Source organism: Pygocentrus nattereri, chromosome 21, assembly GCF_015220715.1.
Source record: "Pygocentrus nattereri isolate fPygNat1 chromosome 21, fPygNat1.pri, whole genome shotgun sequence".
Taxonomy (NCBI): domain Eukaryota; kingdom Metazoa; phylum Chordata; class Actinopteri; order Characiformes; family Serrasalmidae; genus Pygocentrus; species Pygocentrus nattereri.
Genome location: NC_051231.1, coordinates 11,526,410 through 11,543,515, shown reverse-complemented (window position 1 = coordinate 11,543,515; position 17,106 = coordinate 11,526,410). Strand labels below are relative to the sequence as shown.

Genomic DNA, 17,106 nt, shown 5'->3' with positions numbered 1-17,106 from the left:
AAACAGTGGTTTCAGAAATGTTTCTGCACCCATGCAGTGATTTCCAGTACAAAATCATATCTGTTTTTAATGCAGTGCCACCTGAGGGCCCAAAGATCATGGCCAGCAAATACTGGTTTTTGGCCTTGTCCCTTGCAGACAGATTTCTATGTTTTTCATTTATTGTTATTATGTACTGTAGAAGATGAAAAGCAAAAATGTTCTTTGCTATGTAACGTTGAGAAACATTGTTCTTGAATTGTTGCACTATTTGCCCATGTAATCTTTCAGAGTGGTGAACCCCTCCTCATCTTTACTTCTGAAAGATTCAGCCTCTCTGAGACACTCATTTTATACCCAATCATGTTACATCAAACTCTGCCAAACCTGTATAGCAGATACTTCAGACCTGTCTGACACTTTTAATTACACTGCATGTCCAAAGGTTTGTAGAGAGCAGTGTTTCTTGTGATATGATGGGTATTAATATGGAGTTTGTCCTCCTTTGCTGCAGTAACAGTCTCTACTCTTCTGGAAGGCTTTATACTAGATGTTGGAACATTGCTGTGAGGATCTGATTGAGCATTAGTGAGGTCAGGTACTGATGTTGAATTGTCAGTTCTAGACATTCCAACTCATCACAAAGATACTGGATGGAGCTCCATCACTCTAGTGAACACAGTTTCACTGATCACAGCCCTATGCTGGGGGCTTTATACCCTTCTAGCACACGCTTGGCACTGGGCATTATGACCTTAGCTCCATTCTATTGGTCAGTGTTTTTCTATGGAGCTTTTTGTGTGCCTCCGCCTTTACCACCATTCACCTTCATTAAAATTTAAAAATGGAACTTGAGCCGCTGCTAGGGGTCAGTGTCCTGTTCACCTTCACTGACACACGAGTGTCATCACTAGACCTCCACAGCTGCAGGTGGACCTCTCTCTTCTGGACAAAGTACTCTGTTTAGCTCAGGCATCAATTATTCATTCTGATTGAGTGAATTACAGCACAAGCAATAGAAGCTCATGAACCCACATAGGATGAAGATACAGTTGTATGCAAAAGTTTGTGCACCCTGGTCAAACTACATGTTGTGTTGATTACATAAGTTCATCCTCTACAGAAAAGAGTCTTAAATGTCACTCAGTCGTTTTAAACTATTAGACCCTAATTACCTTCAGGCAGCCTGGAGCTATTTTACTGGAGTTGAACTTTCCTTTCTTCTTTTTGTTTTATTATTATTATTATTATTATTGTATCTTAATATTTTATATTTTCACAACTGTTTTATTTGATGTCAATTCCTTCTATTGTTTTATTCTAGTGAATAATTAGATTTTTCTAAAATTTTAGTTTTCCTATTGTTCACTTTCTAAGTTGTTTCTGTTATTTCATTTTAATGTGTTTTTATTATATATTAATATTTTATACCTGTTTCCTATTTGAGTTGTAATTCCTAAATTGTCTAAGACGCTTTTCCTTCTGGGTAGTGGGGGGTGCTGGAGCCTATCCCAGCAGTCATTGGGTGGAAGGCAGGACACACCCTGGACATCGCAGGGCAGACAGACTGTAGTTTCTTGTTTGTTCATTTATTTATTTATTGTCTCATTTATTCATCTGTTGTCTTCATATTGGGTTTCCTTTGTTTTAGTTGGAAAATTTCATTTCAACTTTTTTCTATCCCTTCTAATTTGCTCGGCTACATTGTAAATGAGGCTCACCTTCGATTACTTCTGAGTTGAAACAAAAGGTTGATTGATTTTCTGGATTTATCAGATTGGGGAAAAAATAAAATATAAACTGTGTCATAAATTGTTCACAGGTCACATTTGAGATTTTCCTTTCCCAATATGTTTCAATCAGAAAATAAACAGTAACTACATTAAAACGTTCAGGACTGTGTCTCTGTAGAGGACGTGTTCACTTATTTATGCTTAGAAAAACAACAAAACATGGAATTTGACCAGGGATGCTAAGACTTTTTTCAAATTATTTTAGGAAATCATGGACGTCGTGTCCTCCAGGCCAAAGAGGTAAAGGACTGTCCGGGTTTGTTATCAGCGCACAGTTCAAAAGCCAGCATCTCTGATGGTGTGGGGGTGTGTTAGTGCGCATGGCATGGGTAACTTGCACATCTGTGAAGGCACCATTAATGCTGAAAGTTACATACAGGTTTTGGAGCAACATATGCTGCCATCCAAGCAACGTCTTTTTCAGGGACGTCCTGCTTATTTCAGCAAGACAATGCCAAGCCACATTCTGCACGTGTAACAACAGCATGGCTTCATAGTAAAAGAGTGCGGGTACTAGACTGGCCTGCCTGCAGTCCAGACCTGTCTCCCATTGAAAATGTGTGGCGCATTCTGAAGCACAAAATACGACAACGGAGACTCTGGACTGTTGAGCAACTGAAGTTGTACATCAAGCAAGAATGGGAAAGAATTCCACCTACAAAGCTTCAACAATTAGTGTCCTCAGTTCCCAAACGCTTATTGAGTGTTGTTAAAAGGAAAGGTGATGTAACACAGTGGTAAACACGCCCCTGTCCCAACTTCTTTGGAATGTGTTGCAGGCATCAAATTCAAAATGAGTGAATATTTGCAAAAAACAATAAAGTTTATCTGTTTGAACATTAAATATCTTGTCTTTGTAGTTTATTCAATTGAATATAGATTGAAAATCATCGTATTCTGTTTTTATTTATGTTTTACATAACGTCCCAACTTCATTGGAATTGACGTTGTGAGTATATAATGGTTAAGGTGTAAACAAAGTCATTCAGAGTGGTTTGGTGTGAAATACTCTGTTCTAGAGAAACTTACTGAGCCAGAATTGTTCACAGTGGTGGTGATAGGAACCAGACGTCCACCTCTAAAAGCTCCCTCAAAGAAAGATATTAGATGAAGTGGTTATGAAAACGCTGAGACTTTGGGCCTCATTCACCAACCGTTCTTAAGAAGAAATGCCTTCTTAAATCCCACTTGTGTAGTTTTTACAAATATTCAGACATTCACCAAAGTTGTATTATTTGGGTTTTGTTCTTAGGTAAGAATCTGCACACACTTAACAATGTGCATGTATACCTGTATGGAGTTCCATGTGACATAACTGTCTTCTACCACTAGATGGCGTAATGTCATCAGAAGTCGAGTGTGTTTTCATTTTGCAGGTTTCGTATGTTCTGATGGAAAACTGCAGGGAAACGTCTTCACTTGGCAGTAATGGCAGTTTCTCTCTTTGTTTTGATTTTTTTCTTCTATTCTTTTTATTGGATATGTGTATAATTGCACTTATGAAAAAAAGGGTTGCACTTATGAGGAGCAATCTCTTTGTACAGTGTCATTCCCTGGTGCAAGATGTTTGGTCATCTCCATTTGATAACATACGAAGGAAAAGGGTGTGAGAAATGCCAGATAAGTACCGTATTAATAACACGGTACTGAAGCGTCATTTAAGGTTTTTACACAGAATTTATCCAGTGAAACATTTTTTGGAAAAATTTCATTTAGTATTTTGAATGTTTTACATTTACATCATTTGGCTGACGCTCTTATCCAGAGCGACTTACAATTTAATCATTTTTACACAGGTAGGCGAAGGCGGTGTTAGGAGTCTTGCCCAAGGACTCTTATTGGTATAGTATGGGGTGTTTACCCAGGTGGGGGATTGAACCCCAGTCTACAGTGTAGAAGGCAGAGGTGTTACCCGCTACACTAACCCACGGTTTTAGACAGATGTGTAACACTTTAGTATTATTATAGTATTTATAGTTTCAGGGTGTCTAAAGGATTGGTTTTAGATGAGATGTATGTCTATGCCGACAATAAATTACACGAAGACGGAGAAATATAAAATTGGAAGTTGCGAGAATAAAAGTCCGAGATATTGTTTTTTTTGGTCGTGTCGTCATCGAAGTTGTTGAATGCGTCACATTTCTGCGCCGCCGCGCTAGCACACACAGCCGTCCGCATTGGCGACTAAAGATGGTAAATAAACGCTTAAATTCCCGTTCAGACTGAAGCTTGTGGTGCAGGTGTTGTTGAGTTATGAGTTTAGTTAGTCTGAGTTTGAGCTGTAACCTCAAGGGTTCATTTTCTGCCAGTTATTTTGAGGAAACTGAAGTTCCTTTCTTGTTCGAATTTTCCGCTCCACCTTAAAAGGTGCAGCTGCGTTGCGTTTAAGGTGGAACGAAAGCGCGAATAAGAAGCCAACCTTCTTATTCGTAACTGCTGATAAAGTGACTAGTGGAGCCTAAACCTACCAAATAAACACAATACATCGTTATGAATATGCACTCGAGTAGAAAGTAAAGTACACGGGTTCTTCAGGGGTTCTTCAGGGGTTCTTTAGTAGCTTAAAGGCGGTGGTTCTTCAGATCGATGGAGAATGTGTTGCATATGGTTCTGTACAGCGCCAAAAGGGTTACAGGCTTAACATCGTAACAGTAGAAGAACCCTTTGTGGTGCTATGTAAAATTTTCAAAAAGGTTCTATGTAGAACCATTTGCAACACATCCATAAATCAGAACTGTTTAAGGGACAAATGGTTCTATATAGATCTCATGGTTCTAAACAGAACGTTGCCTTTACTAAAGAACCATCATTTTTAGGAGCTGCTGCTGAGTTTATTAAAGAACTGCAGTTCAGATTCTTAGTACGTCCAGTGCCGATCAACATAGGAGCTGAAGTTTGTTCATCTCTGTTTGGTCTACAATAAAATGCCAAAGCTCCAAAGCTAGAGGTTCCTGAGCAACTGCCAACCTGTCCAGAAGCTGAACCAACACAATAGATTAAAATAAAAGCAAACAACAAAAAGAAAACAATAGAATCCAAGTCTGAATGGTTGTGGAACTGAGCAATGCAATAAAATAAAATAAGATGCAGACATTTTAGCACAGTAGCCGAGAGGCACATAAATGTTCTGCTGTTCTTAAATACATACATACACCATTCCTTCTTGGTTTGACTTAGAAGTGAATTCCAAGCATCCAGTGATAGTACTTTTAAAACAATCATCTGCCGATATTGATTTGTTTCTAAAATCGTCGTGCAGTCCTCCCAAATGAACTTCAGTATGAGTAAAAGTATTTTTAGAAAAACAGAAATACATTAAAAATGTAATTAAGTGCATGGAAGTAGTTACTACCAGCCTCTATCAGTCACTCAGTCAGTTATACGGCAGGTTTGACTGAAGTAAAGGAATAAAGTAATGTTAAGCTGGTTGATCAGGTTGTAATTAAGGTGAAAAAGGTAGCAAGAGCTCAGATACTGTACTGTAAGTGATTTATGTGCATATGACTTAATCATACTTAAATTCTGTCTTCCGCAAGTTCAGAAACTTTAAGACTAAGACAAAACATCATTAAAGACATTACTATTCTCTTGAATTTGAATTAATGTGTTTGCATAATGTTTTGAAACATAATTACATGTTTTGCTGTTTGTCTTTTGCCAAGTAATCATGTTTGGGTTTTTATTTATTTATATTTCAGGCTCGAAATGCAGAAAAGGCCATGTAAGTTTTGTCTTATGGATTTTTTTCAATATCTTATTCTTAAGTATTTCAGTCCACAGATATTTTTGTGTAGATACTTAGATTATGGTGTTTATTTTAATTGACTTATTTTATTCTAGAGTCCTTGCATTATTAGACTGTCTTATTCAAGCCTTTTCTCTTCTGTAGGACGGCCTTGGCCAGATTTCGCCAAGCCCAACTAGAAGAAGGAAAAGTAAAGGTAAGGCTTATGCTTGGCAGATTCTTTTTATTGATTATTATAGATTTGTGGTCATGCTCATATTCATTAGTACTATCTTTTAACAGGAAAGACGACCATTTCTTGCTTCAGAATGTAATGAGTTACCTAAAGCAGAGAAGTGGCGACGGCAGGCAAGTGAATGTTTGCTCAAGAAAACAAGAAAGTGTACAAGTTTCTGAGCACTGCTGTGCTCCTGGGTGTTCAGTGTAATATGATAGATTGTGTGATATATGATAGTGTGTTATGTATTTTTATATATATATATATATATATAATGTATGTGTGTGTGTGTGTGTGTGTGTGTGTGTAGTGTATTATGATAGAGTAGCTTTGTTAATCTGTTAAGTTTGTTTAACTATGACATTTATGCTACATGATACATGACAACTGTCATATTGCATACATCTGGCCTGCCCAAAGTTGTCCAATGAGGTGTTTGATCTGGCCGATCACAAACTATTTATGTAAATGTAGTGTAACATTGTCACCGGCATTTTTACAAACTCAATTTGAAACCTACTTACCTTGTTTATATCTACACTGTTTTGTCTATTTGGCTCTTGACCCACCACACGCATTACACTTTGGGCCCTCAGACTGAATGTTTGGGCACCCTGGTACACTTAAATGCATGTCTATTTAGTTATTTAGTTTTGAGAAGCTTGTCCTTTTTTCATCTATCTTTCATCTTCCTTTTTATAGATCATCAGTGAAATTTCAAAGAAGGTAGCACAAATTCAGAATGGTGAGTACTATTTTTTTATTCATTATTTGTGTATTTGTAGGTGTATTGCTTGTACAGAACCACAGAATTTCAACTTAAAATATTTAAGGATAGTGTTTTTAATCTTCTTCAGCTGGTTTGGGGGAATTTAAGATTCGTGACCTGAACGATGAGATCAACAAGCTTCTCAGAGAGAAGGGCCACTGGGAGGTTCGAATCAAGGAGCTGGGAGGACCCGACTATGCGGTAAACAATTTAAATGAACCTTAGCAAACAGAGGAATTTATCAATCAGTGTTCGGTATTGCGTTATAGAAATGACTTTCTTCATTAATTTCAATTTAATTGTTTAATCCAAAATGTTATTTTGCTAACTGTGAATGAAATTGTATAGTCATTAACAGACAAATGAGCTTATATTTATTGATAGCTACCAGTCATTTATCATAAGCCAAGCAGTACCTTTAAGTAGGCTGTATTGGTTAATTTTACTTTTACAAAATTCATTGGTTTTCTGTAGTTTGAGAGACCTTAACTAATATGTACTTTCCTGGCAGTCAGTTATTACATGTAAAACTATGTATTCATTCTTTAAATGCACCTAAAGGAATAAACATTTAATGCAGCTGTGTTAAGAATATTATAACTTCCTGATTGTGTCTGTGTGTGCATTAGAGAGTAGGACCAAAGATGCTTGATCATGAGGGCAAAGAAGTGCCAGGAAACAGAGGTTACAAGTATTTTGGTGCTGCGAAAGACCTCCCAGGAGTAAGAGAGTTATTCGAAAAAGAGCGTAAGTTGAATGAAAACATGTGCATAATAAACAGCATCTCAGATCTCAGAAGAATCAATGTTTCTTTTGCTACATTCACATTAATAGGTTGAAGTGGCACAAAACTTTTTTTTTTTTTTTTGCCCTAATGTGACTCAGATCTGATGTTTTTAGAGCTGTGTGGACACACAAAGCTGATCTTTTCAAATCTGGCCCAAGCCGCTTTCATATGTGATCCTAGATTGGATACATATTAGATCTGTGGCCTTAATATGACGCTCAGATCGGAATTCATGTTTTTTTTTCTCCCGCACATCAATCAGCGTTACCGTGGCAGCAGTGCTGAACAAAAGTTAAAGCCTGTAAACGAAGGGAAAGCAACACATCTCACCTTTTTGCCTTCATCTCACTCCAATAATGAACAGCTAAGAGCTGATCAGAGTTAAACGTCATCACAGTGAAGACTCGTTCTGCTTGTTAGTTTGTTGCTGTTCATGACATGTGACTCATTCATGTGGTGTTACTGATTAGGGTGTGCGCAAGCTTGTTGACCTTAATGACCGATTTGAGTAAGTTATCTAAATGAATTTGACCCATCATGAGAGATATCAGATCTGAGCAAAGAGTCGATTTGAACAATGAAGCTTGTAATGTGAATGTAGCCTTTGAGGCTACTGAGAATTGCATTTGATGCGTTATGTTTTTCTGCTGACTGGTGTTACTATTTTGTCTCCCCTTCTTCAGTTTTCTCTCTCGGTAGTTTTGCATGTGGAATACAGAGTGTATTTGAGAAAAAACATGACCATATGAAAAGTAACTGATTATCGCTCTTCTGTAGCGGTCCCACCACCCAGAAAGACGCGGGCTGAGCTGATGAAGGACATTGATGCTGATTATTATGGTTACCGAGACGAGGATGATGGTGTTTTAGTGCCCTTGGAGCAAGAGTATGAGAAGCAAGGTAGGTCTTGTCTTAAAAGACATCTTGTTTACATGTAGTGCACTTTGGCCATTAATTAGCCCGATGCATCAAAACTAGCAAAAGAATACTTGACAATTGACAATGAACAACATCCAATAACCCAAACCACTAGCGAGACAACTCCCATACCCACATAAACACCCATATAGAGACTCCATCAATAAAAATGACATCAGTATTATCTAGGTCAATAGCAACAATACATCAAAATTAGAGGGGAGAAAAGGGGGTGGTGGTAGGTTCAGTCAGCTGGCGTAACGTGGTGTGAATTAAAATAGAAAAGGAAAGAACTTCTTTTAAAATAGAAAGGAGCAGTAGTTTCAGTATATTTCAACATAAATCTAATCTTCTCCAATCTAAGAAGATGCGACATCATGGAGCCAAAATGAAATAGAGGGTGATTTCGAGGACATTCACAGGAATAGAAAACAGTGTCTCACCTGTAAATATATGAATGCTAAGATATCTGACTGAATTTCAGGGAGCGAGGGCAAATCGGTAGAAAAAAACAAATACCGCAGCTGAGGGATACATGATGACACGTGTTCTTGGATATGATACATTTTCTCTTCTGAACAGAACTTGTAAACAACCACAATGAATGTAGCCACAGCACAGCAGATAGAGCAGATCGAGGACAAGTTATCTCTCAGAAAGTTGAAGACTTGCATCCCACCCAGCTTGGAGAGGGGAGAATGTTCAGTCTCACAAATACATGTATATATTAAGGGAAAGTTACAAAAGAAATCTGAACTTAACCTTACACAAGGACCCAGTTTAGCATAAGAAGCAGCTCAGCAGGCTGCTAATGGGCTAACAGGCAAATCCAGTAACATTTTGAGTTGAGACATTTACTGAAAGGTTTAATACTATACTTGTAGCATAGAAAGTTTAAAAAATAAAAATGACCCCAATGTCTGTTGCAAGCTTTACTTGTCCAAAGTCCATGTGTAGACTTGAGCCATGTAATTCTGACACCAGTGTGGGGAAAAAACGACCGCTGTTAGCTTGATGCTAATTTATAATAGATGCAAACTAGCAGAAATATTATTGTAGCATTATTGTTGTGGTGTTTTTAGTACAATATCATGATAAAATTGTAGACTGATATTATTGTGATAAAAAAAAACGGAGTCGTTTTCTGAGGTGCCCTGTCAAAAGTTTGGGGACATCTGGCTCTTCCTAAAGGTTTTAAATGAATGAGTATGTTTTGTAGTTTGTAGTAACACAAAGCTGTTTACGTGATGTCATTTTATGGCATAGATGATCCTTATATCTCTGCAAAACAACTGATGAAAGTCATATCTTAAGCATTAAATAGCTAGCAATAAATTGTCTGCATCACCTGCTCTCTCAGCTACTGAAGATATGTTTAAGACAATGAGGCTTACGCTTCATTCAGTTACATTCTACAACCAGTTACATAAGTGACAGATCCGTTTTAAATGTCTCGTGCCTCTGGAGAAGACCTCTCGCCACGAGACATTCCTACTAATACTGAAACATGACTTCACTTCATTAGGAACTGGGATGCTTACAGAGAGACAGCAGACTGTTCTCGGATCGTTGTGATATAAAGGACGGCTTTGTTTCTGTAAACTGACAGAGTAGTAGTCTTATGTGCTGCTGTACTCTCGAGCCATGTGTTTCCCATTAGGTGCTTATTGAATGCCTGACATGTAACATGAGGTTTGGTGCTACTTAAATATCCATCTCATAGTCCAGTCACCTGGATGGGTCAGCCACGTTCTAGTCATGTGAATGCGTTCAGTCAGTGTCCTGGCTCAGTTAGAAGTCTTCGTATACCAAACCTTTGTCCTGCATGTAAACAGTCACTAAAGAAGCTTTTTATGTGTAGCTCCCATTTCACCTATTTCTCCTTCACTTCATTTGTCCTGTTGAGTTTACTACTGCTCCAGTTGTGTAACAGGCTGAGAGTGTTGGACTGAGGGATGTCGGTCATGCACACTCATCGTAGTATTGGGACCTCGGCAGTTCTCAGATCTCTCTGATTAGCGATTTTTTTTGCTGCATGTTTAATGTAACTCATTTACTGTATCATACAAACATTAATATTTTACATTGTGACTTTAACGCTTGTTCTGTGGTTGTAGGCAGGTAACAGGCATGACATAACACTTCCTCTTATGTTTTATTGCGTAATTATAATTACCTCCACGGTAACACAGCTTATTCAGATCTGACTATTTCATAAACATTTTTATTTCATTAATGTTGCCTAAAACATTGTCGTGCTAATCGTCTCACATGCTGCTTATTGATTTGTTGTCCCATTCTTTCCTTTGGCACAGTAATAGCAGAGGCCATTGAGAAATGGAAGGAGGAAAAAGAGGCACGTTTAGCCGGGGGCGGAGGAGCCAAAGAGGTGGAAGAGGAGGAGGAATACATATACGCGATCAAAGACGATGAGGTAATGATGCTTCTGTAAAATTACACCCCTGCTTTTAGTTTCAGTTTGGTATGCCCAGATTGATGTTAGAGATGCCACCAATCTGACACCAGGTATCAGTATTGGGCTGATATCAGCAGCACATGCTGGATAGGATATTGGAGTGAAAAAAAGGAGCCAATGTGATCCAATCCAGTAACAAATCTATAGATAGCACATAACACAGTGTGAGGGAGAGCAGTTGGCTGCATAGTTCTTCTTGTTGGGTTAGTAGTGATGGAGCAGTTTCAGTATGATGCTTGCAGAGGCTCTTAAAGGGGATTTTATTGGGAATTTCCCCAATTTTTTAACATTCCTACATAATAGAATTGTTGAGGTCATTCAGAGTGGCATAATGTGAAATTAAAAAGAAACTTACCTACTCTGATTTATTTACAGTGATGGTGATAGGAACTGGGGGTCACCATGCCTACAACGCAGATATAGCCATTTTCTTTACTATTCAAAACCACCAGTGAACCTACATGTGTCCTCTGAGTTTTTAAATGTGATGTTTATAATGGTGAAATACTGGTTAATCTGAAGAAATAAGTGAGTACTATTTTGCTCCACAGCACCCTGCTTGTACCTCTCTGCTGGGAATTGATTTTTAAAAAATATGTTTTATGCCAAAACCTTCTTGTAACCATTTCACATAACTTTATTCTTCCTATGACCATCATTGTAAATACAGTAAGTCTGACTTGGCAAGTTTCTCTAGAACAGAGCATTTCACACCAAACCACTCTGAATGACTTTCCTTACAACTTAACCCTGTAACTATGCAGAGATTATGAAAAATTGGTGGAATTCCCCTTTAAGTGAAGAGCGTCATTTAAAAATGTCTCGTTTCGAAGCATATTGGTTCATTCTATAATTCAAATTCTTTGTCCTTTAGCAATCTGATGATGAAATGAGGGAACAGATGGAGGGAGAAGATGGGGCACAAACATTCATCGCTCACGTACCTGTACCATCACAGAAAGAGGTGAGGGACTCGTTTTGTTGCACTGTATCGTGCAGTATGTTGTATAGCATGCATGTATGCAGAACAAGGGAGGTTCATTTATTTTTTGAGTTGGTTTTGCTGAGTTAATCAGGTTTTTGGTTTGTTGATTTTCTAAGTGAAGATAAAGCCGTTTTTCACATTTGTCCACAACCAGGACCACCCGGACCTTAGAACGATTGCGTAATTCTACATGTCACTTTTCTAGGTGCAGGTTTGCAAAACAGTCAACACTAGCTTTATACATTCTGCTTTTATTGTTTTCCTCGTATACAAACACTCAAGCAGTGAAGCATTTTTTTGTCCACAACAACCGTTTCCTGCAATCAAGCAGTCATGTTACAAAAGGAACCAATCACGCCACCTGACACGCACCAGTGGGAGTAGATGGCTGCCACATGTGCAGCAGACCGCACCAAAGTTGCGTGGAAGTGAACCCCAATTTAATGAGGACAACAAGTCTGTTTTCTGGACTGCTCCTGGGCTCGAAGACAGCTTTTTTTTTACTTAATATATTAGAAAAAATATTACTTATATCCTGTGTGAAACTGATGGCACATCATGTGTTAAATTCAGTAAATAAATAGAAATTGTGTCCTAATATTTGCAGATAAATGTGCCATATTTAAACGTATTCTCTATAGACTACATGTTACCTTATTTTCACGTCAGAAAAAGAACACAATTTCACTGGGCGTGTTCAAACTTTTATATACATGTATGTCCTATTTGTCAAGGTTTTTAATGAATGTTTTAAATAATAGAAAAATGTTTTGTTCCAGATAAATGAATACAGTGATCCTGGTCTTGTACAGCTTCACTGATTTAAAATTATTAAGGAAGCTGTAAAACAACTAGAGTGTCAAACAGTACATTATTCTCCAATGACTGAAAAATGACAAATAACATCAAGAGTTAAGTTACAATAAAATTAATATCCAAAATGCATAATTAGGTCACATGTCGAGGCAGATAGGGAATTAATTATATAGCTTATAAAATAAGTACATTAATTATAATTTAATAACTTCTTGCTGTTGCTTACAGAATAAGTATGTACAGCTTTAAGATTCGTTTTAGTAGTTTATAACATTGAAAACCACTGTGTGTGTTAGTGTATTGACTGTTCACCATGTACTGACGTGTAAACGACTCATTGCTCAAGAATGGTCAATAATAAGTGCTTTTAGTTTGAACTTTTGAGAAAACGTGTGCTTTATTGATTTTATTGATCGCTCACAGATCGAAGAGGCCCTGGTCAGAAGAAAGAAGATGGAGTTGCTGCAGAAGTACGCCAGTGAGAGCTTAATGGCGCAAAGTGAAGAAGCTAAAGCGCTACTTGGCTTATAGTGTCCTCTCATTATAGTGGTTGTTCTTAGTATTTGGCAACCTTACAATAACAGCCATGCAGACTTATTGACCTGGGAATCCATTTATGGCTTAATTCTGAAGGGCTACAAGCTACGAAGGGTGAAAATACAGAATGGAAGTCAGAAGATGGAACTGACCTGTTATGCACTCTTAAAAAAGATGGTTCTTCAAGGGTTCTGTAGTAAAGAAAATAGTTCACTATAGAACTGTGAACACTCAGATAACCCTCTGCATGATTAAAGGGTCCTTTGCATCGTGAAATTGTTCTTTGGATTAATGGAGAATGTGTGGTATATGCTTCGAAAAGGGTTCTGTATAGCACTGAAAAGGATTCTGCTGTTGTAACAATACAAACTTGCTACACCCATTTTGGTGCTATATAGAACCCTTTTGAAAAAGGTTCTATATAAAACCATTTAGAGCATTTCCTCCATCAATCTGAAGAATGATGGTTCTTCAGGGGTTTTTCAGTAAAGAAAATGGCCCTATATAGAACCATTAATGCCCAAAGAACACTTTGCATAATTAAAGGGTTTATTGCATTGTGAAATTGTTCTTCAGATTCATAGAGAATGTGTGGTGTGTATTGTTCTGTATAGCACCTTTTGTGGAGTGGGTTCTATATAGCATCAAAAAGCTTGTTTCAATAGAAGAACCATTTTTCTATGTAGAACCCTTTACACAAAGGTTCCATATAGAGCCCTCTGGAACACATTCTCTGTCAATCTGAAGAACCATTTTATGGTGCAAAGAACCCTTTTAATTAAGCAAAGAACCCTTGTCATGCAGAGTCTTTTGAGTATTTCTTTTACTAAAGAAGCTTTGAAGAGCCCTCTTTTTTTTTTTTAAGAGTGTTGTTTCGCTCACAAATGCATTGTTGCATAGCAACTGTTGCCAGGTTGGACAGATTTACGAGAACACTGGCTTAGTTTCGGCCAAAATATATACATTTAGAGTGTTAATAATACTCATTTCAGATGATATATTATGGTGCATGTGATTACACTTGCAGTGGATTTTTTTTATTATGTATTCTAACACTGATTTAGTTATAATGAATAATGTACACACTTTACAGACACTTTGAGTTGCATATCAGTTTTATGTTACAATTAAAAGAGTTGCTCTATTTGCATTTTCATCCCTAGCTTGGCTTTTTAAGATCTAAAACAGCTGAAACCTATTTAGCTTAGTGTATCAGTCAGATACATTATATGTCCAACAGTTTGTGGACATCCCTTTATGTTCGTCAATCTAGATGCATGAAAATACATTAAAACGCAACCACTGTTGAGTTTAGATGCACATAGGCTTAAATACATTTCATCTCCATAGAGAAGCAATAGGAGAGGTCACTCTAGCAGCTGCACATGAGCCTATTGGGCTGTGGAGCTGTATTCTCTGGAGTAATAGAGCTCCATCCAGTGCCTTTGGGATGAGTTGGAGTGATCCAGAACTTATACAACATCAGTACCTGACCTCACAATGCCCAATCAGATCCTCACAGCAATGTTCCAATATCTAGTGTTTCCTAAAGCCTTCCCAGTAGAGTAAGTTTTTTTTTTTTTTTTTAAACTCTTGGATTTTGGAAGAAACATTAGAAAAGCTGTCCACAAATTTTTGGCCATATAGTGCTTTTATCCCTGAAAATACCTTATTACACAATAAAACCTACACCTAACCATGTGACCTTTTGCACACATACAAAATATCATTTAGAATAAAAAACTATAAATTTAGATCATTTGACAAACGTTTGAATTGAATGCCTGTGTTCTGTAAAGCTGCTTCAGCCTTGCAACAGTTGCTAAGACACTGTGTGGACGTAGCATGGATATAGGTCTGAGCTATGAGCTAAGTCTGAGGTGATATTGCGATTTAGCATCCACATAATCCCAGGTTTTTAAAGGTTTCAGGTCAGTATGGTCATGTGTTGACAGTCACTGTAATTATTTGGTTTAATGTATTGTAATGCTGTTCATACACACCATTGATGTGATAATCCTGGTGTTTTATAATGTCTACATTGTTGTACCAGCCGTATCCTGCCTTTGAGGACGTTTTCGGGACTGGATTGTTAAACTTTGACCCACTGTGAGTCGAACAGCAAAAGATTCTTTGTAAATATGTTTGTACTATGCTCTCCGAACTTTTTTGGACCAGTAAAGAATTTTCTATAACAGTGACGAAGCTCTATTATCTTTTATTTCCGAGACTTCACCATCTGTTCCTCATTGAGATTTGCTTCTGGTTGTTTTAAGAGGTGAGGGACTATTCAGTGACCCAAAGTGACCTGTGCTGCTGTAATTAAGGGACTGATTTGAAGCAGCTCGGTTCATGTGACCGCCAAACCTAGAATAAACCGCGGTCACACTGGCAATATCAAGACCAAATCTAATCTCCTCATTCACTTATCCAAGTCTGCTGTCGTTACTCACTGAAAACATTTCTCATTTGTAATTCAAATCACTGCTTTTTCCCCCCAAAGTCAAGCTCAGGTGTCAGATGTGGCCTGTTGGGTTTCTGTTTTTTGAAGTGAGGCTGTTTAAAAAAAAAACAACAGCAGCACAGGAAGACAAAATCATTCTGAAGTACCTCTTACACCTCTGTTTAATTAAAACAGCTGTTGTCCAGATAGTCATGCTTTTGTATTGTTTTCATTCTTTTTACAGTTAAAGGAAATGAACACAAGTGAATGATGAGGTTTTTAGAATTATTAGAGAATTTACAAACACACACACACACACACACACACACACACATATATACATATATATATATATATATATATATATATATATGTGTGTGTGTGTGTGTGTGTGTGTGTGTGTGTGTGTGTGTGTGTGTGTGTGTGTATACACATCAGAATATGCAAATATAAATATGTAAAATACAATAATAATACATTATTATATCACTGCTGTCATAACAAAACCTTGTATCTCCATTTTGTCTTTTTCCAGTTTTTTATCTAAAAATGCCTGTTGCCCTTTACATTGTAAAAATCTCACGATGAATGGACCAAAAGAATCACTTGGAAATAAGTCTGGTTCCACTGACTTGCATTAAAAGTAAAGTATGTTTTTCCCTCTCCTGTAAAGTTATCATTTTGGAGATTCAAAGTTTTGTTCCAACAACAGCGAAATATTCCTAGACTGAATCAAAGGGTTTGATGTGGCAAAGCCTGACTCAGTAGTTCTTCTCACTGCTGTTTTCCTTCTGCCAATGAGGTCACTAGCACGGACACAACTGTGGCTGTGTTCCAATATTCCTACTTGCATTCTAACTAGCACACTTAGGTAGTGCATAGAGTCCTGGCTATCAGACTTGTGCATTGGTGAAATGGAATTTTGGAATTAGAGCATGAAAACTGGTCAAGAATGAAGGGATTAAGTATAATCTTGTACTAGAATTTATATCCTTTTGGATATACACTGTTGCTGCCAGGCAAAACCTTTTATATCCATTTTTGTGTTTTACTTTTTTGCATATTGTCATTCTTCAGTTCCCTTTTGCATTGTGGTCCAAATTACTTGCACAAAAGGGTTTTTTTTTTTTTTTTACATAAACCTCTGTCACAAGTTAAGAATGCTTTTTTCCTGCTCCTGCAAAGTTCCCAGTTTAGAGGTTTTGTACATCCAGCGATATGTTTATTTCATGTTTAAATAAGATTCCTAGAATTCCCTCTTCCCTTTATCCCAGCCGACTCTCCTGAATGGAGTAGGAACTCATTTCCATATTTGGGCACAAAACTTTCCAGCAACCACAATGGGGTTTAACTTCTTGTTGTGGTGTTAGTTTAGACCAGGCCTCGACAACATGCGGCGCTTTTACTCCACAATTAGATTGTCAGGTAAAAATAAAATAATCCTCTTTTGCAGTGAAATAAAGCTCTGCTGATCATTCAACACAGTTTGAACAATGAACGGTCTTAAACACTGGACTCTCCCCTAGCTAGTAGCTAACAAGACAGCAAAGAGAATGATTCAAGACAAACATGAGTAATTTGGAGGTGAAAGGACTTGGCATTTATAAAGCTGATACGTTAATAATCTGCAGTGATAAACGA

At 37.5% G+C, this 17,106-nt stretch overlaps 1 protein-coding gene across 1 annotated transcript; it reads left to right on the top strand.

Annotated features, from left to right (window-relative positions):
- Positions 1-3,895: 3,895 nt before the first annotated feature.
- isy1 (ISY1 splicing factor homolog) lies at positions 3,896-13,516 on the top strand. The gene is made up of 11 exons (XM_017704712.2): positions 3,896-3,965; positions 5,471-5,493; positions 5,662-5,713; positions 5,800-5,865; positions 6,437-6,479; positions 6,592-6,704; positions 7,133-7,250; positions 8,068-8,190; positions 10,524-10,642; positions 11,559-11,648; positions 12,909-13,516. The coding sequence occupies exons 1-11, from the start codon at positions 3,963-3,965 to the stop codon at positions 13,014-13,016; spliced, it is 858 nt and encodes a 285-aa protein (XP_017560201.1). The 5' UTR covers positions 3,896-3,962; the 3' UTR covers positions 13,017-13,516.
- The last annotated feature ends 3,590 nt before the right edge of the window (positions 13,517-17,106 follow it).

What these genes read in the sequence shown, in the direction of transcription:
- isy1 (XM_017704712.2), top strand. An exon ending in CAGAGAAGTGGCGACGGCAG is followed by an intron (nt 5,866 to 6,436) that starts GCAAGTGAATGT and finishes TCCTTTTTATAG; the next exon opens with ATCATCAGTGAAATTTCAAA. An exon ending in CTGTACCATCACAGAAAGAG is followed by an intron (nt 11,649 to 12,908) that starts GTGAGGGACTCG and finishes GATCGCTCACAG; the next exon opens with ATCGAAGAGGCCCTGGTCAG.